This window comes from Anas platyrhynchos, chromosome 24 (genome assembly GCF_047663525.1).
Source record: "Anas platyrhynchos isolate ZD024472 breed Pekin duck chromosome 24, IASCAAS_PekinDuck_T2T, whole genome shotgun sequence".
NCBI lineage: Eukaryota > Metazoa > Chordata > Aves > Anseriformes > Anatidae > Anas > Anas platyrhynchos.
Window position 1 is genome coordinate 6,066,706 of NC_092610.1, and position 26,333 is coordinate 6,093,038.

The 26,333-nt window shown below is 44.9% G+C and overlaps 1 protein-coding gene across 18 annotated transcripts in view; it reads left to right on the forward strand.

Moving 5' to 3' along the window:
* HIVEP3 (HIVEP zinc finger 3) overlaps positions 1–26,333 on the forward strand; it is a 305,019-nt gene that overhangs the window by 232,034 nt on the left and 46,652 nt on the right. For all 18 annotated transcript variants that reach the window (XM_013095706.5, XM_038167234.2, XM_013095702.5 and 15 more), the window contains 2 exons: positions 4,061–9,718; positions 13,831–13,976. In XM_013095706.5, coding sequence (XP_012951160.1) covers positions 4,604–9,718; positions 13,831–13,976 — 5,261 coding nt within the window. In that variant the 5' untranslated portion in view covers positions 4,061–4,603. The remainder of the gene's footprint in view (positions 1–4,060; positions 9,719–13,830; positions 13,977–26,333) is intronic.

Here is a 26,333-nt window from a genome sequence, read left to right on the forward strand (position 1 = left end):
CGGTAATTGTTGTTTAAATTTGGAAATGGGCCAAATGACTTAAAAGTTATCACAGAGAGATATGACCAGAATGACCAGGCGGATTCTCCAGTAGTACAGCAGCTGTTCTGACATAAGCCTGGCATCCTTAAAAACAGGCTAAAATTCAATGTATAGAAGAAAACGTCTGTTATGGTTGGAATGTAATGGAAAGACCGGGTTTCTGTTGGAAATGCGTCCCACTAAGCTCATTGGATCTCGACCTGGCTGAGACAGGACCAAACAACAGAGAAAATCCTTCCATCTGCTTGAGTACTGCAAACAGCAGAGTTTTGCCACCAGTAGGGTTTTAAGGAACCACTGTAATGAAACGTTTCAGTGTGCTGGAAACAAGAGGCAAGCAACATAAAGCCAAGCACTGCAGTTTTTCACTTCTCATTTAGAAGGAATGAATTCTGGAGGCCAACCACAACATAGATGAAGGATTCCTTCAAATCTCTTGTCAGTGACGTTCCCACCTGGAGCTCAGATGTCAGGTGCAGCCTGCAGCATTTCTCTTCCAACTTCTGGGGGTTCCAACCCCAAATCCATTGGCAAAGAGCTTGTTGTGTATGTGTGGTGATGGTCCCAGGACATGGGGTCCGTGTACAGCTTGACACTGGTTGACTCTTCCTCAAACTCCTTACAAGGACTTCAGGATCTGTTTAGGAATTGGAGAGACAGTGTGCCTGGGCATCTTCACAGGAATTCATTTCAGCCTTAACAAAGCAGCTCAAAATACCAACAAGAATGTCCAAAATAGCATTTCTTAGCATTTTATCTCAAGCTTCATTGTGAAACTCTGATCCGATTCAAACCAGAGGGAATTTTGTCACTGATTTCCTTCATCAGGGTGCCAGTCTTTGTTTCTGTCGATTGCAAACAAAACAGGCATTTCTGTTCAAGTTTGCTCCATTGCACTTAAAGTAAAACCCTAAGAAATGGTGTTTGACTGAAATAATAGCTGGAATCCCCCATTTTAGTGCCTGTACTTTGGATTTGGCCAGAGATGTGCAATGTTAGCAGCTGGAAACCATATGCCATAAAATCCATGTGACTCGTTTCTTAAGGATTTGCTGATGTTGTGCCAATGCCATGCATTGCCATGCTGTGCATTAGCTGCTGTTGTACTGATCTACAGAGAAGGCAGTGCAGAACACAAGCTAAATGAAAGTCAGCACCGATAAGCAAAAATAGTAGAGGCATAACACATGACAGAGAGAAGAGACTACTCAGGTCATGAGGAGGCGGAGATGAAAGTAAAAGCAAAAGATGTGCCTTTTCTGAGAAAAAAAAATGGGAGAATTAGGAAAGTATAATGAAAATAAAGAGGCTGAAGTTTGAAGATAGATTTTGACTGAGAGAAGGAGAAAAGAAACTGAAAGATAAAGGAAGAATAGATTTTCTTGTCTATGCAGTGATTCTCTTTAGCTTCTCCAGGTTGTATCTGAGCTGGGGGCAGAGCAGGGGTAGGCATCTACAACCTGCCCTTTGGAAGCTCTCTTTCTCTTGCTCCAGCATGCCTCCAGGTTTATTGGGGAGAAACCCTCCTACAGTTTTCAGCTGGGTGCACTCGATGTTTCTCTGCTTCTTTACTTTGTACTGTTGAATTTTCCTTGCAGAGGTATCTGTCTGGAGAAACAGTGTCCAGCTAGGAGAATCATCTTTTGCCATCGTCATTCCAGAGGCCATTTCCAGTAATGGAAAAAATATGTAGAAAGTAGCCTGAATTGCCCCAGAATGGTTGTGCTCGCTGCTGTAGGCAGCAGGTGTGCTTGTTTGTTGACCAATTGTTTAAATGTTAACTTTTGTGCAGAGTTCCTGACAAAATCAGCTGCAGCCCATGTGTTCATCAGAGGAGGCTGACGATGGAACATTTGGGATGGTATTGAATCATCTCAGAAAGCTTTTTCACAAACAATTATTTTACATTTAGGAGTGGATATGGAGTCTATAGGAGAAAACAGGGTATTAACATGTTTTTCAGGCGTTCTTTAGTTGGCAGTTCTTAAATGTGAGTGTTTGAGCTTGTGGGAGGCAGTGTTCAATTTGCGCTTGCTGGAAAAGTCTCATCTTAAATCCTCTTTTACCAAGCTAATGTGCTCTGTGCGTCACAAGTGGGGTAAAGAACAGCATCTTGGGCAAAAATCGATGTGATAAATCAGCTTCACAACTGTCTTTGATCTTGAGTTAGTCCTGTGCTGTAAATACAGTGCTCTAAGTCTAGCCCAGACCACGCTTGGTGTTGGTCAGCATGGAGGAGCCAACACTCTTCAAAACGGGGTTTTAAAATGTAATTAATTACTCTTCATAGCAATGAGCCCATAAACATGAGACACCTTTCTTAGCAAGTTGGAGCAAGTGCAGGACCTGGGAACGTGCAAAGTTCATGCTGGAGGGGATCAGAAAAAGGAAGACGAAGCATTAAGATAGGACTGATTTTTTCATGCATGCATCTAAGACGTGGGTGTTACAGCAGTTCAAGTAAACCACTACTCCAGTCAATAAGAGATGACATCTCAGGGCAGTCAGTCTCACTGAGCTGAGACCTTAATGTGGGTTGCACTTTCTCCATGGGGTTCCTCATTGGCACCTGCACCTCTCAGTGACAGTATAGGGAGTCCAACGACTTGAACCCTGACTTCTAGCCAACTAAGGTTAGACGAAATCAATCCCATCCAAGGAATAGACAGTTCTTAACCACTCTTGTAAAGTCTAGTTGGTCATGATGTATCGCATGGTGCTACCATATCTTTAGACTCTGGTAAATTAAATTACCTTACACTCCACATCCCTTTATTCTCTTTGAATGTGGAGCATCCCCAGGGTTGTAGGACCGAATAAAGAGTAGTCCTCAGAGAACTTTGTATTGAACACAACTGACCTCTTCTGCTGGCTTTTCACTATTGCTCCCTTGAATGAAGCTGGGCTATTGTGCAGCTAAAATCTCAGGCAGGTGGGGTTAAATCCCCCATGCCTCCCTGTTTTCTGTGGTTTATACTTCAGCCCCATCCATGCACCCTCCACCTGCATGGGGCAGGATGAAAGCATCAGGGTTTTGAGCAAGTTCCCATTAAACCAATGCCATTCTGTCATTGCAATGCACTATGCCCTATGGCAGAAAATAGTTTCATAAGGAAGATGTTATTTTTCTGTCTCATTGTAAATTATAAGTATCAATTTGTTTCACTTAAAAAGCACCATCCTTATTTCTTTGGGAGTACTCCACCCATTTTCTGTTCTATCCGCTGGTGATGCTGTCTTATTTCAGTGGAATAGGAGTATTTCCTCCCCGAGTGTCTCGTTAATAGCTGTATTTGCTGACAAGTGTGGTAGGTTTAATAGAGCCTCCCATTCAAATTCATTGTAAGAAGGGTTTGCCTTTATAGACAGCCAATTTCAACATTCTGCCCAAATGAAATGTCCGTGCTATAGAAGTTGGACTCGCATCATTGTCTGGTAGCAAAAGACAGGAAATTAAAGAGGCAAAATTTCAGTAAAAGAGTGTGTATCCTTTCTCTTTACCTGCTATTGTAAACGACACAGAAGATTACTGCAAGCTTAAGAGCAGATTTTATTCAGAAAAGATTTGCTTTTTATTTGTCAGCGAATGTATGTGCTGCGTTAGGCAGTGCTTTGTATATAGTCAATTTTACTGTGTAGTCTGTTTGGAAGGGAAATATAATTACAAAAATTGTAAAACCATAAATGTTTGCAGGAGATTAGGAGGAATTCAAGTTTGAAACCATTTAGATACATTTTTCAGAACTGACTGTGTTTCAAGTTACTGTATTTGGTTACTGCTGCAGTGCCAGGTTATGTGTGTATTACACTGAGCATAAGTCCCTGAGGTTTGTCTTAATAGAAGTTATGTTTAGATTACCATTACAAGCAATGTCTCGTAAATTGTAGACATTCAGTCAGTTATTCTTTTTGCAAAATATTTACTGTTATTCTCTATAAAAGTAGCAGTGTTTAATTACTTAACTACAAATGCTGAAGTAATCTTTTTCTGTTTGTTTTCTCTTGGATGTAATTACAGAAATGTGGGAAATACTTTTCCAAGGCTTTTGAACTCAAAAGTGGAACAGAAGGAAGACACGGGGGGACATACACCGTTCAGTGTTATTTTCCTTGCACAGGAAAAAAAGATCATTATGAGATGAGCAGCAAAGTCTCAAGTTTTCAAAGGTTTGCATAACAAACAAGAGACACATTGTGGGTTGCATCTTGACTTTGAAGACTTGCCACTGTCAACTGAAATAAAATGGCAAGGTTTAAAGCCTTAACCAAGTTCACAAGGAAAATATTTGGACTAAAAGTTTTGGAAAGTTTTCTCTCTTTGAAGTAGTTTGTCATGTGTTACCAATGTGAACTTTATTGACCTTGAAACATTTTTTTTTTTGAATCAAATAGCAACTAGTGACACTTTAGTAAAATCTTTAATCAACAACCATCTCCTGGCGGCTCCAGCTTTGTAGCAAATGCAGGCAAAACAGGGAATCTACAGAAGAGCCCTTTATTATTTGTAAATGAAGCCTGCCAAAACCTTCCCGAAATAGCATTCAAAGACCCTTTTAAGGTCATGGATCCTGAACAAAGCCAGAAGAGCACAAAAAAGGCTGAGGAAAGTCCAAGAAAGAGGCTTCCCAAAGGAGAGGCTTTCCAAGCCAGTATTTCATCTGCAGCTACGTATCAGGGCAGCTCTGCTTCTTCGCAAGGAACCCCTCTCCGAGATATCATACCGCAGCAGCACTTTTCTGGCTCTTTGCCGATTCCAAGAGAGGAATCTCAGGAGAAGACTGGACATCAGAAGCAACCTAAGCCTTCCTCCTTTGAACATCCTCCCCACATCTCGCAGCTTCAGCAACACACACTGTCACCAGCATTTATGTCTCCTGGGAAACCTGAGCACGTCCTTGAAGGGCCCACGTGGCAGCTAGTTGATCCAGTAAGACCAGGTCCCTCTGGCTCCTTTTCATCACCCGGGCTTCACTCGCATCACGGCCAGCTCCTACCTTCCCATTCACCGATCATTCCTGGAGAGGACATGCCGTCCGTTCAAAAGGTCTATATCCCTCGCCCTTCGCAGGTTTCCTTGAAACAAGCTGAGGAAGTGCACAAGAAGGAAAAGAAACCTCAGAAGCCAGGCAAATACATTTGCCAATACTGCAGCAGGCCTTGTGCGAAGCCAAGTGTGCTCCAAAAACATATCAGGTCACACACGGGTGAGAGGCCATACCCTTGCATTCCATGTGGCTTTTCTTTTAAGACTAAGAGCAATTTGTATAAACATAGGAAATCTCATGCTCATCGAATAAAAGCTGGGCTGGCCTCAGGGATCGGAGCAGAGATGTATCCGTCAAGCTTGGAAATGGAAAGGATCGGTGGGGAGGACTTTGAGGAGCCCACGGAAGGAGAAAGCACAGATTCGGAGGAGGAAACGGGTGCAATGTCGGGCCATCCAGCAGAGCTCTCCCCCAGGCAGAAGCACACCCTGTTGTCCAGTAGTTTGCTGAGCACAGGGAGCCAAGGCTCCAGCCACGACCGGTGTTCCTTGTCTCATTCCAGTATGTCCCAGTCGCTTGAGGACAGCAGCCAGTTTGTGGAGCCATCATCAGACCACACTCTGAGCCATAAATCTGAAGATACCCATACTATAAAACAGAAGCTTGCACTCCGCTTAAGCGAACGGAAGAAGGTCATAGATGAACAAGCTTTCCTGAGCCCTGGGAGCAAAGGGAGTACTGAGTCAGGCTACTTCTCAAGATCAGAAAGTGCAGAGCAGCAGATAAGCCCACCAAATACTAATGCAAAATCTTATGCAGAAATTATTTTTGGGAAATGTGGTAGAATTGGGCAAAGGACTGCAATGTTATCTACAAACACAACCCAGGGGTTTCCGCACCTCTCTACCGAAGAGAAACCTAGTATGGTACCGTTATCTGTGCCTAGAACACAGGTTATTGAACACATCACTAAGCTAATTACAATTAATGAAGCTGTTGTAGATACCAGTGAAATAGATAGTGTTAAGCCTAGAAGAAGCTCTTTATCTAGACGTAGCAGCATCGAATCTCCAAAGTCTGGTGTATATAGAGAACCGTTTCAGTTTGATATCAAGTCTGGTTCCAGTAGCCAGTTGGATGCATCGAAAGTGTTGACATCCCACGGTGAAAAAATTAAGCCCGAACAATCATTGTTGTCACTTCAGCAATCCCACAGTGCCACAGAGACAGTGCCTCTCCTAAGAAGCCACTCAATGCCTTCTGCTGCATGCACTATAAGCTCCCCACATACCTTTAGAGGTAGCTATTCATTTGATGATCACATCATGGAGCCTGAAGTCTTAAGTCGCAGCCAAGCATTTTCTTCCCATCCTCGAATGCTAAAACGACAACCAGCTATTGAGCTACCTTTGGGAGTAGAATATGTCTCAGAGGAGGTTAGCTCTGCAAACAAAGAGACTGTTTCCAAACTTCCCGAGGAGCCTGAAACCAAGGAAAGCGATCTTACCAAAAAGTCACGGAAGGGACCGAAAGTTAAAGGGTTCATGTACGAGTGTAACGTATGTGGTGCTCGGTATAAGAAAAGGGATAATTATGAAGCCCATAAGAAATACTACTGTTCAGAACTGCAGCTCTCAAAGCCTCGTTCTTCCACTTCCCATACCTCTTCAGAGACAGAGAAAAGTGTGGATCCTGACACGTGGCCCCAGATGATGCATTACAAGCTAGGGAGCAGTTTGGAGCTTACTCCACTCCGAAAAAGACGAAAAGAAAAGAGTCTGGGTGATGACGAGGACCCTCCAGCTTTTGAGATGTCTGACACTCCCTCCTCCAGTACTGGGCCAGGGACTCAGTTTGCAAACCCAGCATCATCTGATGTCGCTTTAAACTTAACCCGTGAATCCATTAAGTCACCAGCAGATCCGGGTAAATCCGCACCTTCTGATGTCAGTGCCAGCTTCCATTCCAGGAATACCAAACCGGCTTCAAGTACAGAGGGCAAAGAGAGAAGAACAACCTCAAAGGAGATCTCCGTCATCCAGCACACGAGCTCCTTTGAGAAGTCTGACTCCATTGAGCAGGCGAGCAGCTTGGAGGGAGAAGAGAAGCCCTTGTCACAGTATTCATCTCAGCCAGCCACGCAGCACAGCCGACCACCCCATTCTCTGCAGCCCAAGCTGGTACGGCAGCCCAACATCCAGGTCCCAGAGATTCTGGTCACGGAAGAGCCTGACAGACCAGAAACAGAGCCAGAGCCTCCTCCAAAAGAGCCAGAAAAAACAGAGGAATTTCAGTGGCCGCAAAGAAGCCAAACCCTTTCTCAGCTCCCTGCAGAGAAACTCCCACCAAAAAAGAAGCGGCTGCGGCTGGCAGAAATGGCTCAGTCCTCCGGAGAGTCCAGTTTTGAATCAGTCTCTCTCACCAGAAGTCCAAGTCAGGAAAGCAGCATATCCCACGGCTCCAGCCACTCTGTATCATTTGATCGTGAAGATCACAGCAAGACAGAGTCCACCAGCCAGCCCTCTGAATCCCACCCGAAGCCTCCTGGTGTTGGCTCACATATGTTGATGGTACCAAGCCACCATCATCATTCCAGGGAGATGCGGAGATCTGCCTCTGAGCAGACACCGAACGTGTCCCATCCTTCCCAGATGTCAGAGACCCGCAGCAAATCATTCGACTACGGGAGCTTGTCATCCACCCCTGCCTCCACCCCTGGCCCCTCGACCTCCTCGGCTCCACAGGAGAGACGGAAATGCTTCCTGGTCAGGCAGGCTTCCCTCACTAGACACCCAGAGCATGACCCAGACTCGGCCCCAGCAGGCCGGCCGGAGACAGAAGATCCAATTCCTTCCTCAAGTAAATCTCCTGTGACAAGTCTGCCCCCTCAGCCAGCGTCTTCATCCCCTTTGCCCTCTCACAGCACCTACCCAAGTGATAAGAGTCAGCCGAAAGACAGTCCCCAGCCAGCGTATACCCAGCCATACACGGAAGCTCTGCAGGTCTTTCATCCCGTACCCCAGCTAACGCTGCATGAGAAGCAGTACATGTCCCCTCAAGTGTCCATCTTTCCCTACCAGCACCTCCTGCCACAGCCGGGGCAGTCTGCAGAGCTCTTTGCCGCACACACGATGTCTGACATTCTCTCTGCTCAGTTCTCCATGCCTCAGATTCCTCCTTCCATTTTTCAGACCCCGCCACTGCCTCTCCAGCAAACGCTCATCCACCCAGGCCAGCTTCACATCGCCCCTCCATTAATGTCTCACCCTGCCGAGGTGCCCTTCAGGCAGCATCCTTCATTCCTGCCGGTGCATTACCCCAGCTCCTCACCGATCCCTTCAGCCTTTTTTCTGCCTCTTCAGTCTCAGTTTGCTCTCCAGTTGCCAGGTGAAACTGGTGGACATTTACCGCAGATCAAATCCAGTTTGTTCCCGGCAGCAGGAACCTCCAGCCTTTCCCCATGCACAGAATATGGCTCAGACAGTAGGTTGCATCCTCTGACCCGCACCACAAGCCCTTCGGTGTCCGTATCCACGTCTCAGCTCATTGTTCCTGCACGCTCAGACCCAATGGTGTCGCTTGTTGTCCCCGTTCGCATCCAGACAAATATGCCGTCCTACGGGAGCGCAATGTACACAACGCTGTCCCAGATCCTGGTCACTCAGTCCCAGTGCAGTTCCTCTTCTATCGTTCTCCCAAAATTCGATGATCGCCAACCCAAGGGTACCCTGGTCTGTAGCGCTGATGTTCACGGGCTAGGTTTTGATCTGGCACAGATGATCACAGAGGATCAAAGAAGCATTTTACAGAGCCCGTATCTGAGAGTGCCCTTGCCCCTGCCAGAACGAAAAGGCTATATGCCCCTCACTTCCCCATCGGACAGTGTCCTTGGACTAGAAGGGGGCCCGTCGACAGTCGGTGGAAGCAAGAGGATGCTCTCTCCAGCTGGTAGTTTGGAGCTGACAATGGAAACACAACAGCAGAAAAGAGTGAAAGAGGAGGAAGTGTCTGAAGCAGAAGAGAAGTTGGAAGTGGTGAAGCCACCCAGTGCAGTGGAGGAAGGGAAAAAGCAGGATAAATCTCACTTTCTTACAGAAAGTCAAGGCAGGGTTGAGGTTGAAACACCACCTAGTTTGTCCTTAGAGCAGTCAGAGCCAAAGGAAATCCCAAGTACTTTGCAGCAAGCTGTGTCCCATTCAGGTTCTCCGAGTTTTGAGGCACTGGAAGAGTATAAGCAGCCAGCTGGTAAGCAGTTCCTCAGCAAGGCACCTTTACAAACCGTGAAGAAAGAAGACTCCAAAGAGCTGGTGGAGCAGTCTCCACCGACCCCTCCAAGTCCTGCACCTCTATCTGAGGTCGCGCACAGTGCAATGAAGTCTCGAGAAGGTACAGATATGAAGAAGGTACTTCAGTTCCCCAGTCTCCACACAACCACTAATGTCAGTTGGTGCTATTTAAACTACATAAAGCCAAATCACATGCAGCAAGTCGATCGACGGTCTTCAGTGTATGCCAGCTGGTGTATTAGCTTGTATAATCCTAACCTTCCGGGTATATCCACTAAAGCAGCCCTGTCCCTCCTGAGGTCCAAGCAGAAGGTGAGCAGGGAAACCTACACCATGGCTACAGCTCCACGTCCAGAGGCAGGCAGGCTTGTCCCGTCCAGCTCCAGGAAGCCAAAAATGACAGAGGTAATGCAATCCTATATATTTCTCCTCATCTGTTTGGATACATGGGAAGAGGGGGACGAGGGATGGGGAATTGCTACAGTTAGTTTAATAGGAATTTGTTCATCCCCTTTCTCAGTTTGGTAAGCACTTGTTCTCAGTGAAACTTTTAGAGTGAAGAAGCTAAAACCCACTATAATCCAAAAAAAAAAAAAAAAAAAAGGCAAGCCTGCTCCAAGGCAATGTGCCATATTTCTGTTCTCCAGTTTCTACTTGCCTTGTAATCAAAAGAGCATGTAGGAATCACCACCGCACCATGAACCGCCACTGCTCGAGCACAAAGGATTAGACTTGATTTGCATTTTGTGTCTTGATATTTCAAATAGCTTTACAACATTTTTTATTTTTTATTTTTTTTTTAAGAAATGCTGTTATAATTCCCTACATTTTGCATGTTATAAACGAAAAAGGATTACCTTGGGGAAATGGGATTCTGTCTGGTTGTGCATCTACTGATCTCACATTAATGAACATGGAGAGGCGTGCTTAAAAGTATTTAAAAATATTAAAGGGAGATTTGCAAGTGTATTTAGTCTCCCAAAGAAGCATATAAGCATGCAGTGACATTTAGAAAAGTGCCTCAGTAGGTTAGACATGGAGTCTTGTAAAAACAGCCATGTCATTTAGTCCATTTAGTTAATGTCCTTAGCTGTCTGCCTGCTTTTCTAGATATCTACGGATATTTTATACCTAGTCTTTAGAATTAAGAGGAGCAAGGTAAACGGCTTTGCACAGGCAGAGCTCACCAGAGTCATTGGCCACATGGGTACAGAAGTCTTTAAGATGCTTCTGGTAACTGCCTAGTGTTTTGTATCTCACTCTGAGGCCAAATTTTTTTTCTCTCTTGGTTAATGCTGAACCATACAGATCCCTTTAATCCAGGTCATGTTCATGTAGATTAGCAAACAGAATTGCTCTAAAGATTTTGCAATTTGATATTCATCTCAAGTCAATTTATATTGATGGATTATTCATTTTATTTCTGAATCATGAAATGAACTCTGAATATTAAATTTATTATAATCACTGCTGCAGCTGCTGCTTATAAATATGTCTTAAAATACACAGTAGAGTCACTATGATTCAATAAATCTTTATTTCTATTCAGCATTTCCATCATTCTCCTGCAGAAATCCAAAAGACTGAATTTCTGGGGACCTAGGGGCAGATAATTACCTGTGCAGTGCAATAACCACACTGATGCTTGATATTTATGCACTCTTTTTCAAGGGATTTTAACTGAAGGGTGTTGTACCATCCTTGATTTCATTCTCTATAGAAGTGCCTGTGCTCCTCTGAACTTTGCTCTTTGACATGGTGCTAAAATGCACACGAAGTGTGTATTTCAGAAATACAAGAGACCCTCATACCATGAAGTTAAAGGTTCAGATCTAGACAGGAGTGGTTCAGCCCTTAGTCATCAAAATACTTATTTCACTGCATACATTTACTCAGAAGACTCAAAAGCCTTTTACACAAAACCCTATGAACTGACTGGTGGTAAAAGTTAAAATTTTCATGATAGTTTGCAAAAGTTAGAGTTTGTCCTGCAAAATTCACCTAGAAAATGGTGTAGCCAAATTTTAATACTGATACCTGCTGCTGAAAGGAGTGGGTTTTGCAGAAATCATGTTAATTTCAATGGAGACAAATTGACCTCATGCCAAGTAGAGAAATATTTTTAATTAGATGATCAGTGGGAGTGAAATCCTCAGTTTAGTCACTAAAATACGTATGACTGGCACAAATTAGGAAGTAGCATTGCTGGTTACTCAGGAAGATGCGATTACCAGGAGCTGCGTAGCAGTAGCATCAATCGAAGGCTGAAAGTTCAGCCTTCAGTTAACTCTGCTCTAGCTATTTTCCTTAAATATTTTCTTCTTTATGTAACTATAAGCTGTCAGTCAACACAACAGAAAATGTAAAATGGCTCTTACATTTTGTACAATTATGCATGCAGCAAGCTACCAGCAAGCAGTTGTACTGTGTATACTGTCTACGTACTTGGCTTGATTTCTAAATCACCAGTGGGATTTACTGAGCAGATCAATTCTGAAGTGACTGTAGGCTGCAACATGCATGTAGGGATGGTTAATTACACTGTATTGGGCTTGCACAGTTTGTAAATTAAACACGATTGTAAAAGGAGGTAGTAGTGACTGTATGATTTTGGCTCTCCATGGTGCCTTTCATCTGTCTATGTTTTGTGCTTTCAAAAGTTGCAATAAATAAACCTCATTCTGCATCTAGAAAGTCAATTGTTTTGTATTCCTCAGTAAATAAGGAAATGAACTGGGAAGGTATTCACTAGCAGTGTTACGAACACACAGCTCCTATCAGGAGGTGGTCACACACTGCTCAGGGCGCTCTGGGTATCTCCTGCCACCGCTTTCCCCCAAGCACAGAACCCTCGCTGCCCAAAGACACCCTCATGAGCCCACCTCTGCTGTTAAATTGTCAAAGTGGTCCCTGGCACAGTTCTGGCGTGGGCTGGCAGCCCTCTCCCTTGCAATTCCCAGGCATATTTAGAGAGGTAGGACAGGCTGGGGGCCATTCCCAGGAGGTGTCTTGGAAGGGTATGTGGGTCAGATGGTGTGGATGTGGTCTCATCTGTGTGAGCTGATCCTGAGGACACGGGGTAGTCCCGGGTGCATTTAATGCTCTGAGCTGAGCTCAAGAAATCGCTGCATGAATTTGAAATGCTTGACCTCAGTGTGGCAAAGCTACTTTTTAGTCAATCCATTCCTCTTGCTGCTGCAAATCTGGTGGTAGCTTCAGCAGTGTGCTGCCAGGGAGGCTGGGCTGCATCCCTCTAAATTTTGCATGTCTCCCTTTGAGCTAGTCACTCGTGGCTTCCTCTATAACCATGGGAGACAAAAAGGCACCTCTTGGGTGATTCATCCCCCCCTTAAGATGTGTGTCTAAGGCAGGGCAGATGAATCACTCTTGAGAGCTGCCACTGTTTCCAGTGACTGTAAAGAGTCAGGGATGACCAGCTCTGATTTAAACTTCTACCAGTTCGTTTGCTACTTTCAGGCCAAAATCCCTCTCACAACCAACCCTGGGTCTCTCAAACACCTTCAGCCTTTTTCCAGAAATAATATATGAAGTGAGGATGTGGGCGATTCAGTTATAGTTCAAAGGTATTACTGCATTTATGTAAAAAGTAACCTGGGTAAAAGGCAGTCTGCTTCCCTCTTTCAAAGCTTCAGAGACCCATTATTTGTTATGTTAGGTTTTAGCAGAGAAATGTCCCAAGGTTTCATTCCAGGTGGGGAGTTCCCCTTGCACTGCATGGAGGTACAGAGGCAGATGTAATATTTAGGCCCCATACACTTTAACAAATAATATTAAATATGTGAGATGAGATGTCCATGCATGACCAAAGCTGGGGCTGAACAAAGGGTGGCAGGTTTAACGGTGAAAAATGCAAAATCATCCTGGGAACACGTGGGGAGGTTGAGGATTATTTTCTCCCATTGTTTTTTGGCTTTCTACATACTGCACCCTTGGCAGCGGGGTTTTGGTGAAAGGAAATCACACAAGAGCTTTGACTGTTATGTGATTTATATCAAGTTTAGATGGCTAGAGTCCAAAACTGTGTGAATGTGTGTGCATGTGTGGAGGGGGAAATCCAAGGGCTGAGGTTAAATGTGCGAATTCTAGAGATGTCTGCTCTCGAGATCTTTGTGGACGCGTATTTTAGAGAGGATTATCCAAGGACAGTTTGGGACCAGGGACCCACAGCCCTGCCACATGCTCAGAGTGACCCCAAGCCACCGCACTTCTTTGTGCCTCGGTGTTCCAGCTGGCACCGTGCTGCAGGGGGTGGTTTAAGCACGTTCCCTGCTTGTAAGTGGTCACTGTAAATGTAACATATCCAGCTGAGCTGCAAATCCAGACACAGAGGCCCCATTTCTTGAGATGTTTTCCTAATTACTGCACTTAGCTGTCAGGAGCAGCGTGTGTGGTAGGTTGCTGGTTCTTTCTGAGGCAGCCTGCAGTGTTTGGTCTGTGGAGCTTGTAGAGTGATTTTGTATGTAATCAATGATTGTTTTGCTCTTTTGGGGAGATAGGTTCATTTGCCTTCGCTCCTTTCTAATGAAGGTCGAAAAGATATAACTAGAGCTGAGAAGGAAGAGGATAAAAGAGGAAAATCAGAAGAAGAGGCTCTTGTAACCAAAAGAGGGGAGCCGGTCAGGATCAAGATCTTTGAAGGAGGGTAAGTGTCTCGTTTTATTTCTCTTTTCATATCACAGCCAAGTGTATAGGAGTTACTGGTGTTGATGATGGCAAGTCAGTGAAGGTGCCATGTGGAGGTGAGCAGAAGGCCAGATGTAGTTGGATTCCAGGTTACTTTCTGCAGCCACCTCAGCAACCTGGCCCTCCACATTACTAGGTACTTCGGACTGCATTCAGAATCTTTTTTGAGTTGTCTTCAAGTTACAAACCCCATGATCTCTTCTCTGAGCAGGTGGTTGAGTGAAGACAGCTGAAGAACACAAATGCATCCTGTAGCTCTCTCTGATGTGACAGGGGTATACTCCCCATCTTCTACATCTTTCCAGAGCCTTCCCCTGAAAATGGAGTTCCTAATGGTTCCTACCATTGTGATGAGAAACTGGGAAGATCTTTTGTGATGCTTGGTGTTTTAGGTGGGGGAGAAAAGAAGTATTGTTATTGATGTGATTTTAATCCCACCCAGCTAAAGCAGCTCAAACCAGAATGGATGCAAGGTCAAAATCTGATGTATATCTTAATTCATAGGTCCAGGTAATTCAGAGTGCTCTTCAGTAATTCAGCACTGGTCTAATATTACTGTTTATCTTTTCAAAAATGAAAAATCAGTTAATGAGTAGCGTGTCTGTGGGATGCAATTATGTTTCATACTTTAAGATCATCCTTCCTGTGTGCTGCAGAAGGGGCGAAAAAGGCTTGAGAAATCCTTAGCAGGATTCATCAGTTCTGCCCTTGCCATTGGGTGGTCTTGGTTTTTGTGCATTAGAAAGAGGCTTTAATTAGACAGTGGTTGTGGTTTTCTCTCTGCTGTTACCTGTTGAAGTTTGCTTTTATTTTAAAGTGTTTCATTAGCAGATGATCAAACTAGCTAACCAAGAGAGTAAAGTAGTGCTTTGTGAAAGGAAACCTGCTTGTTTGCTCAGGACAGCTCACCTCTCACCCAGACACAGGCACTATGCCTGCAGCTCGGGTTTAGATACCTCGGTATGAGTGGTGAGCACAAGGAGCTAAAGGAGGAAAGGAGGAGCCTTTCCCTGTCACATTCACATCAATCTGGACTGGTTGTCACCTAAAGTGATTTAGGGAGGGAGCTGGGGGATGGCAAGAAAGCAACAGACTGGGAAATCAGATGGGCTCAGTACATTGCCATCACCCTCCCATTGCAGATAGGGCCCCCGGGACCAACTGAGCACTGGGTTTTATTGACTTAAAAGCCCACAAGAAGCCTACGTTTCCCTCGGCTGGGTTCTCATGGATGTTTCAGAGGGACTCTTGGACTCCTTCCTAGATGTGATTAAAAAGGCTGAGTTAACATGAATGAAAATCACCTTGCCCCTTGCAGAGCTGCTCCTCAGAGGTTTTTTGAGGAGAGATGCGGAGGTGCTTCGGAAGAGCCACATCTCCGCAGCCCTATGCTCCCGTGGGAAGGCTGTCTGCTGTCCCCAGCTGAGCAAAACGGATGGGGAGTCACATTTTCTAAAAGACAGACACAAAATAAAGCAACTTCTCCAATATGTTCTATATAAGCCAGCACCAGGGAATGTATTAGTCATCCTGAACGTATGCTATGTTTTATTTTAAAGTTCCTGTAGCATTGGCTTAAGGCAGCCGTCCTTCTGGATGCAAGATAGAATATAGTAGCTGTTTAATGCCAAGCACAGGCATGAGCATAACACACCAGTTCATAGAAATACATTTAATATCAAAATTAGATGGCATACACAGTGTTGAGAGGTCAGGAAGGATAAGATGTTCTCCCAGGGTGCTTGGTACAGACCTGGTGGTTCATGCCTAAGTCCCAAAGTTTTCCTACAGTAAACTACAGTAAAGGAACAAGCTTGCAGATGAAACTGTGTGGTGCCTAGGGATTTGCACACAATACTAAATGGATCACATCTATTTCCTGCCATCTCTTCTGTTTTACAGAAAGTACATCCATTCTCAAGATGTTATTTCACCTACTTCCTCCCCACACCTCCAAGATTCCCTCTTTGTCTCATTCCTCTCTTTATTTATCAGTTTCACATGGTCTGCTCCAGGCTAGACCCATCCTTCCAGTGCGATGTAGTTGGTTTCAAATCATTTGGAGCCAACCCATGCTCTGTTGCCTCAAGCAAGGAGGGAGATTATAAAGAAATTTGAGTGTTCATACACAAGTTGAACTTGCTACAGCTCTTTTAGCTCCCTCTTCCTCTCAGCTTTTACTTCTTTAGAGCTCATCCCTTTCTCAATGCTATTTTCAACATTTGCATTTTCCCTCTGCATGTCCTTCTTCCAATCCTATTGCTGCCTTTCCCCCATTGCTAACAATGCTTATAGCACTGCCAGGACCAGCCCTGCTACTTCCCCTGCTGCTGTCCAGCCTGCTGGCTAGAATTGTATTCCTTGGCTTTCAGAGAAGACCAGGAAAGCCAAATTTCATGCTTCCATCACAGCTACTGCCCATTTGTAAGGACGATCTTGCCAGAGGCTCTAGGAGCTATGCCCTTTGTGTTGTGGCTCAGGTTTCTTGGGGACTGTGGGAGGAACGTGTGTGGTTCTGCCTTGGCTTTAGCACAATTAGATGTAGATGGGATCTGCAGAATTTCATTTGGGCTCCAGTTTAAAGAACAAATTCCTCTTTGAGCAAGTCTTAAGACCATTCCATACATAATTTCAGTGGTGACTTTCTGCCTACAATCATTAAATTTCATAGTACTGAGTATACCTCCACAGGAGCCAGCACACAGCCCCCAGCACAAGCACTGCCCTGCACTTGACTGCAAAGGAGGTGGGAGTCATTCAGCATCCCTCACGCAGACTGGATGCTGCCCTGCCTCGTTAGGATGTGTCCGGGAGAATCGTGCCATTAGGCAGCCAGCTCGGAGTTTATACTCCTGAAGGAGCAAATAAAAATACCCATTGGCCTTATCCTGAGGGATATTGTTGTGGTTTTGAACAGTGGAAATGATCTTTGAAGGTCAAGCTGGCCAGCACAGCTTGAGGGGAAGCGCCTTGATTCCTCGGTGGCTCTGTGTCACCTTCATCAACCCGCTCTGGTGGTTTGGAGGCACCAGGCCCATTCTGAAATCTTACATCATGAAACTGTAGATTGGTATCGACCTGATTTGGGAGTGAGGCCTGTGATGGTATCACGGTCTTGTCAGGGAAATGTTGCCTGTTCACTGTGCATTAGTGTTTCCATGAGGAAATCTGATAGGAGTGGGGATAGTTACAGTCAATGTGTGTTCTTCTGTTTCACAGCCAAACACTCCGTGCTCTTATGATGCCCATCGGTGGGCTTATGGCACTAGCTGATTGCAACTAGTAGGAAAAGCAATACCAGGAAGCAGGGAGGTTAAGAACAACTAACCTTAACTGGCATCCCCAGAGCAGTGATGTGCAAAATGAATACTTCATCAAAGGGATCAAAGGGAAGGCAGAGGTGCTTTTTTTTTTTTCCCCTGCAGTTGGCAAAAATGTTATGGCTACAACCTTCTGGTTGCATACCTGAGTACCCATTAATTCACACCTTAAAAAACAGCTCCCCATCACACATGAGTGAGAAGAACCCTTAGTGATGTAATATGAGGTGTCTTTTAACATAGGCAGAGATGCACATAGTGCTGTCCTGCCCCAGGCTGCTGTAGGCATCAATGTGGTCTGATCCAGACACGAAACCGTGTCCTTCACTCCTTGTCCTCAACAATTAGTATCAGAGAGTTGTAGGTTCGTCTGCTATGGGATCACTGCTCCCTTGAGTCCGGGTGAATTCCTGTCCCTCAGCCCCTTCTGCCTAGGGTAGTGGGGGATTGCATGAGGTTTGACCACTGCCTTCCCTAGAGAGGCCTTGGGTTGGAAAGGGAGAGGCTGTAGTTCTCTGTCTCCATGCTGTGGGGTTGCTTATGGGATTTTAGGGAGTTGGGAAAGAGGCAGAACCATACGTCAGCCTCACTTAGCCTGTCTGGTGAGAGACTTTCCCCTGGGTTGAAGTAAAACAGAGAAAACTTGGGACTGTTTTATCAGATGTGAACATGACTGCTAGCTAGTGGATGCACGAGGAAAAAGAAAAATCCCTTTTGGGGACCCCTTAGCAGTACGCAAACATCCCTCCCCCAGCCGTCCTCCCGGTTCGTGCCGCCGTGGACTCACTGCGATCTGTGGCCGGCTTCTCCGGGTGATCTCATTCCATTTCTATGACCGGCCACAGAAACTGCAGCTCCCACCACCCGCTGACACACACCTAATGGAAAATCCCTGGCACAACAATGCGAGAGTTTTATTACCCTCGAGAAAGCCTCTCTGTTAAACAAGCAAAGTTTCTCAGCGTGTAACTCCAAACCCCTGCACCGAACCCAGTTCGTTCAGGGGATTTCCTTTGCTGCTTAGATGAGTTCTAAGAATTCGCTGTGTTTATTTTGCAAGAGCCGTTCATCCCAAAGACACTAATTTGAGCACAGACATTAGCAGCGAAGGAGGAATCTGTCCGTAGCACATCCAGCTGTCCTGTACATCAGCATGAGCAATGCCTGGGTGCTCCTTCATTCACCTGCAAGCCTGCTCGTGTCTTAGAGGTGAACTCACCTTGTGGCCCCAGGGTGGTGCCTCAAATGGGTGTAATACTACATTTTACTCTGTATTCTGTTCTAAGGTGAAAGCAAGGAATTTCTGGCATTTTCATTTTAAATAGAAAGTGAAAGGGGTTTTCCTAAGACTGACCGCTTTGGGGAGGAATTGGTATTAAAACTTTCCCATTAGGGCCAGAGGTGCCAGACTGACCACTCACTGTTAATGTGAACATCTTGGGGGGTTTGGTTGCTGGATTTTCCCTGCCTTCAAAAGTGCTGAGCAGGCATTGCCAAGCTCCATTTATGCAGCCCTGAGGCTGCACAGCCCTTCTGAAAACATGGTCCCATCTGTGTCAAGCTGCTCTCTGAAATGTGATTGTAAAGCCTCAAACATCAGCTTGTGCACAGGTATTTGTTCTACTTCTGTAAAGGACCTTTACAAAAAACAAGTTTCTGATATGTGACTTGTCTTGTTTTTCAGATATTTTACAGTTAATGGAAAGGAGAGCTTTTGTGCCACAGGGTTTGAGACTAGCAGGTACAGCCCTATTGCCTAGACAGATCTGAAAACGCTTAACCAGCTTGGGTTGGACATGCTGGGAAAAGGGAAGAGCATTCCCTGATTTTGCTAATTGCTTATACGAAAATAAAAGAAATCACGAGAAATGCTGGCAGCTCCCCAGGGATCCTCACCAAGGGAGCCTCCATTTCCCTTGAACAAGCATCCGTACCCATGGGGTCAGGTACAGCCCAAAGGGTCAGGATGCTTATGCTCTCCAGGGTCTGGCCTCATGGTACTGGGCGCTGTGCCTGGCAGTGTGCCCCACATGGGGGAAGGACAAGCCTCATTTCTCCTGCCCGATAAAGGAACATAAGGTCTCTTTTGAGCACCATACGTTTACACTCTTTTTTTTTTTTTTTTTCATAGCACAAGCAAAGCACATTTTCTGCTTAAAAAGCTAACAATCCGAGGAAGACAAGACACAGGGTGGCAATTTAAGGAAGGACGGGTTTGTGAATTTTACCGATGCTGACAAGATGAAAGGAGAGATTGTTTGAAGAGACAGGTTTGCAGGCAGTGAGAAAGGCTGCTTGAAAGATACATTCAGGAATAGCAGCAGAGAAAAATAGCAACCAGAGAAAAATATTTTCAAAAAGAAATGAATATATACTTTCTGCTTTGAAAATTGTTGCATTCTTACTTTAAAGTATCTTTAAAGCTGTATGGAGAAAAGGCTCCATTCAACTTGAAACAAATGATTTCCCCATCCCACCCCATAATAAGTCTTCAAGAAAATTTGGATTTTTTTTTTCTTTTTTATCTCTGGGCTTACTTAAACAACACTGTTGCCTGATAACTCGGCTTGTTGCCAAGAAACTGAAAAATCGGTTGTTTTCAGAGGTTTGCTCAGGAAATCCTTTCTTGGATTAGGAGCAGCAAGGTAGACGGCAGGAAACAGCGTGGAAGAAGAGAAAAGTTTGGGAGAGCAGCTAGAGGCGGTGCGGGAGCAGCAAAGCGAAAGTGTCACTTGCTGGACTCCAGCCTTGGAGACCTCAGTCTGTCTGCTCGCCGCCGCCTAGATGTGTTAGATAAGAAGCGGTGCGGCTGGGAGTGCGAGCACATTTCCTTTGGGAGGGAAAGTGTGGGACGGCTCTGTAACATTGCCAGCTCCCGAACCTGCCACTCAGCAGATGGTGCTGCGTGCCAGGAGCTCTTGTATAAGTAACCTTGTATATTACAGAAGTAACCTCGGGTTATTAACTTGAAAACAGGTTATTAATTTCTGTCGGGAGCAGCTTCTGGTTGTATAACCAATACTGAAGCATCATGCAAGATCCCAAATGTGTTTTTGGGACAGAGCCCAGAGCTCGAAGTACCTTCTATTTCCCTTGCTTTTATGACAGTGTTTGTACCCTGTGAGTTGATAGCCACCATAAATGCTCCTCGAGGGTCTGTGCAACATGGATCAGCATCATTCACATTCAATCTGTTCTTTACTACCTCCTGTGCTTTCCCCTTGTGGATGTGGGTGCAAAAATCATTAAATCCTCTCTATGTTTTGGTCAACTAAACATAGCCCCACTCTCAGTTACCATCCTAGCCCTGAAGCAGCTGGATGAAGACACACTTGTGAGCACGTGGACCCCTGTGCGGCTCACACTGAGGGTGCGATGCTGGCCGGCTGTCCCATCTCCACCTCCACCTTGGCTCCAAAACGCAGGATGTCCCCGAGTGCCTACAGCTTGGAGCACTGAGGACGGCTTTCCTCTAATACCAGCTGTGTTTGTGCTGAGCAGTTCCTGAACATGCTGTTCCCTGAGCATATCCTGGAGACGGTGAATGTGGTGGTTGGAGCAGATAAGTGTGACTTGGGGGTGGTGGGTTGTAAACCCGTCCTCTGCTTGTGACTCACCGGGGCTCTTGGATAAGATGCTCCCCTCTCTGCGCTTCCATTTCCTTGTTTGTGAGTGGGGACACACCAACTCACCTAGTGCTGAGCTTGATTATATTCTGCCTTTAAAATATCTTAATATTCCTCAATAGGAATTGTTAATGCTTTACCCCATTTCCTGCCCTGAATATCTTGTCACTTCATTTGACAAATTGGATTCATTCTGCAGCTTATGTCTGTTTTCCTAGGAAATTAGACAAACACAGAAGGATTCAGTCTGGGTTGTTGTCTGGTTTTCTTTATTATTTTTCCTAAATTATTTTCTGTACAGCCAGCCCGCTTTCTTGACACGTCTTTCTGGCAGGCGCTTATAATACTGCTTGCTGCTAATTTCCCACAGCCAATTATTAAAAAATACTACCTTCAGTTTCTTGTGTGACCTTGTGTGGGAGGCTCACCTTTCTGCAGGTTTCTCTCCGGAGTAAAGATCCCTGAGAGCATCCATCCAGCCTGCCCAGGGGCTTCCCCAGTGCAATGCAGTTACAGCAGGGCAGAGGCTGAGTGTGGCCCTTCCCTGAGCATTCCCAACAAGTTTTTCCCAGCTTCTTGTTCTGGTCACCATGACACTTAACCTTCTTCATGTTACACAGGGACAAGACTTCCTACTTGCTTTCATCTCAAATGAGAAAAAACAGACTTAAATGATACCAAGCAAGAAAATGTCTTTGGTGCCTTGCACAGGTGCCTGGTGGGGACCAACCTGCCTTGCTGGCATTGTGCTGTGTCTTATCCGGGGAATGAAGAATGTTCCAGCTGCCAGGCTTGTCAGTCTCCTGTTGCAGCACTAAATGACTTAAAAGTCTACTAATAATTACATATATTCTGGCTATTACTTGGCTTATAACCCCTTGTAGATCCAAGGTTCGGTCCAGTTAAGGAAAGAGGAGCAGTCCCCGCTCTGCAGGCTCAGAGACCAGCATGTGAGTGGGTTCCTGAGGTGGGACACAGCACCGTTTTCCTTCCTTCTTCATTGGAAAGACAAGTTCAGCTCACTGTAAGCAAAAGGCAGGCAGGGAGCTTTGTGTCACTTGGGGCATCTCTTCCTTGCTGTGCCAGAGGCTGGTGACCTTGGAGATCAGCGCACCTTTCCCTGTCTCTGTCCTCTTTTTGCAAAAAAGGAGACAAGGGAGGATGGTGGCAGGGAGTGTGTTCGTTTTAGACCTGATGTTGGAGTCTGTGTAGCATGCTCTAGGTGACCCTGCTTGAGCAGGAGGGTTGGACTAGATGACCACTGGAGGTCCCCTCCAACCTCAGCCATTCTGTCTGGCTAGGCCATTACATGTGTTGAAATGTTGCCTCTATCCTATGTCATCTAAGTTTTGGGAGTGGGATTCACTCATGAAACACTGCACACGCTGTCCTGGAGTCGTTCTGTGTAGTGAGGGCATAAAATGTATGGGGCTTGAGAGAGGCAGAAGATAAACACAGGGAATATGATCCTGTGGACCCACATGGGGAGGTCTGAGGTTGTAACCTGTGCACTGGCTGCATTTGGTATTGCAGAGTTACCAAGAAAAATGGAAAAACAGAATTCAGGGCAGAAAGTGCCAGCAGGTGCTGGCAGGTAAGGGCAGCCAGTGGAAAGGAAGGGTGTGAGGTGATCAGTAAATTTTGTCAGCTAAACAGGGGCGGAGAAAGGAAGAAAATGGTTAAAAGGAAAGAGATTGCAGTTATCTGAGCAGGAGAGGGTCGCGCTGGAAGAGCTGAGCACTCACAACAAAGAGGGAGCGGTGTAAGGTGAAGAGAAAAAGGGAACAAGCTGGTGCCAGCAAAGAAGTGAAGAGAAAAAAAGGATGAGGGTCAGTGATGATCTCAGGATCTGGAAAATAATGTAGAAATGGACGCATACAAGTACCAAGTTAACATTCCTTACATGTGCTTTTCCAAGGTTGTACACACTCTCAGTTTTGTAAGAGTAAGCATTTTTTTTGCACTTTCATAAAAGGCAACTGGATGCTTTCCTTACTCAGAGTCTTGAAAATGATAGCATAAAAGAATCCGTGTGAAGTCCCGAAGTGATCACCTGGGCTGTCTTGTATCTCGGATTCAGAGACATGACACAACGTCTTATTCTGAGCTGCTGTTTGATATGGGCCAAATGTCTGGAATAATGAGGTCTCCATGTGAGCAGACTGCTTATGGGTTTGTGACAAACATCAACATTATAGGGTTCGCACTGTATTGATTCAGTGACACAATCTCTACAATTAATTTGGTGGAAAATCTGAGAAGGCAAACGTTTTTACCAGGTTTATTTAGGATTAGCCAGTTCTTAACATCTGCACATCTAGGCAGCCTGGCCTATACAGAAATGTAATTTATAGAAGCCCTTTAATAGATTCCAAGTACTGTGCAATCAATTAGAAACCCGATGTTCAAATAGACAGACCTGGACCTGACTGCCTGTTACTCAATCCATATTCCACAAGGTAAATAGCAGGAAGATGACTCTGAGAACATAATTCTGAACTGGCTTTTTGGGACTTCCTTTTCTGGCCCTTTCTAAGGATGAAAACATTACTTTTGAGAAGACAGATCTCTTCTCAAGGCAGAATTTAATCTGATTCCTGTTTGTCTTTTTTTTTTTTTTTTCAATGTAGTAGTTGATTTTCAATTCTCTTTAGTATCAAAGACAACCAGAGAATCCTGGTGATGACAGATGGGATGTGAAATTCTTGGGAACATTCTGCATGATGGAAATGGTAGAGGTCTGAGAGTAGCATGTGTCTAAATCGTATTTTCAAATAAATTACATGTACACAAGAGCATGAATTCCATGAAATCCACCCACTGGCTAGTTATTCCACCTAGAGATGGGCCATGTGCCTCACAGTGGGGATTAAGGACCACCACCTTCCAATTTAAATTCCAAATTTTGGTTTTGGAAAAGTAATACTTTTTTGTTTAATTTGGAAGTGAGCACACCAGTTGTACTGATAGTAAGAACTGAGTAAAGCCTGTTACATCGTTAAGTAGCGAGGTTGTGAAAACCAGACTCTACATTTAAGAAATGTTTTTCAATTCTTCCTGGTTTGGTGCTGGAAGGAGAGCAGCTTAGCCTGTGTGCTTTGTCCTGATATAGCCCATGATGTAACTGAATTTTTGATGGTTATGAATATCATCGTTCATCTGCACAACTGAGGGAGGTGCGATGCCTTGGAAGGAAGGTGAGATCATCCCTCCCCAAGGGACACTGCTGGGCTTGCTCGAGGTGGGAGAGGTTTGAGAGGCTGTGGGACGTGGCAGGAGCAGATGGAAAGAAGACCAGAGGGAATGGGCAGAGCCTGCTGCTGCTCAGAGAGCCAGCGAGCTGCTGGAGGCAAGGATCCAGCTGCAGGGATGTGGTGGGCTGGGCTACATATAAAACCTCTTCTTCTCTCTCTCTCTCTTTTTAATACTACATTTTCTCTCTCTCTCTCTCTCTTTTTTTTTTTTTTTCTATTTAAATGTTAATTTTGTTGTTGCATTATGATATAGCCTCCACTTGCTTTTCAGTTGTAGCCTTTTTTTTTGAGGAGCTCACTGGGGACATGGTGCAGGCAGATGCATCTCAAACCTGCAGCTAATCTGAGTCCAATGATCTCTGGATCATGAAGTGCTATAAGGCAGCTGTCAGCCTAGCTCAGGTTCTTCAGGATGGAGGAGTAAGAAAAAGCTGTGATTACTCATTGTGAGTGCTTAAAGTCATTTTCCTGTCCTGAAGGACCTGCTGATGCTCACACATTTACACAAAATCAATTGAGCGAAAAAGGAGGGTAGGATGGGGTGTCACCCTTTAAAACATGTGAGAGCATATGTATTGTAAAACACGAGTCCAGACTGACTATAGCTGCATGCTTCTTTTTGCATAGAATCTAAGGCAAAAAGCAATGTGACCTAATAAAATATCTTTGCTGCTCTGTTTTGCTGTTTATGCTAGTTTAGAGATAAGACTAGATAAGACTGAAGAACAGAAAGGTTTGTATAAATTGGAAGCAGGATTATTCCACTGGGTCATAACAAGCAAGGTCTTGGCTAATTCTTCTGATCATGTTCACCTGGGATCTTTGCATGGTGGTTTGACTTCCTGCAAGTCCACGTGTTTCTGAAAGCTTGGGTCCTCTTGTCGCTAAACTTCACTCAGGACTTGGTATGTCAAACACGGGGTGGGATAATCAGATGCATGTAGCCAAGTTTTCATAAACCTTTGTGTTTATTGGGTGCCTTGGCTTCTTGTAGACCCCAGACATGATTGAATGGGTTTGTGTAACTCTTGGTTGGGCTAGCAGCACAGTAGCAGCACTTTCAAAGAACAAATATTTCTTGCAGATGTTTTAGATCAGCAGTTAAGCCAGTGGTTTTCAATGTTTGCGAACATCTTGCCATTCTTATTTAAACAAACTATTTAATTGCAGAATTATGTGCTTTTCAAGGTTGGAGAGCCTGAGTGCTTATGCTGCTCTTCTGAGATTCAACTGTATGTATTTCCCTTACAAGACCAAAGAGCACTTCCAAGCATTGGGTTATCTGCAAAGCAATGATCTGAAGAGCATCCTGTGCCTGCAAGCTGGTTTTGATAAAACAAGAACCTGTCCCAAATGTGACCTGAGCAAAGACCTTTAGTACTAAAAATAAAGCCCTCTGCTTGGTAGGAGAGCTGCTGTGGGACCGGAGACCCCAAGGCTGTAGGAGTGTGGAGCTGGTCAGTGGGGAGGGATGCTGTATGGCTCGAGGTCCCTGTGTCAGCTGTCATGGGTCATAATGCTGCTAGAAAAGTGTGGCACATAAAATAAAGGTTTGGGGAGCTTAGGGTAAAAATTGATCAGCTTTTCACAGCTCAAAGAGGGCAAGGGATGTTTGTTAGGCATAATCAGGTGCTGTAGAATGGGGAAAATTATTATTATTTAATTTATAACCTTGGTATATCCTTGGTTTGTGGACATTTTCCTTTTTTTCTGCCCAAAGGCTGTAATGCCGTGAACTGCAGTCAGCTCTCCTGTGTAAGTAGGAATATAGAATCACAGTGCAAATAAAGGATAATTAGTCTATTTGCCCATGCTGTCAATGGCCTTGAGATTAGAGCTGAAGCGTGCTGTTTTTAATGTAAAGTATCATTAATAACAATAATTTATTATGAATTCAGCTCTTCACATGTTGAATCTTGAGTTAAATTTGTTGAACTGAAAGCTGAGCTCATCACTTAGGAAAGGATTTAATCTTATGAGGCACTGAGTAATGTGCAGGGCTCGCTGTGGTCACTAACTGCAGGTACTTGTACCTTTGCAGGTAGGACCTTTATGTAGCTGTATAGGCTTAATAAGCTCATTCACAGCATCCAGGAATGAAAACTGTGGCCCTATT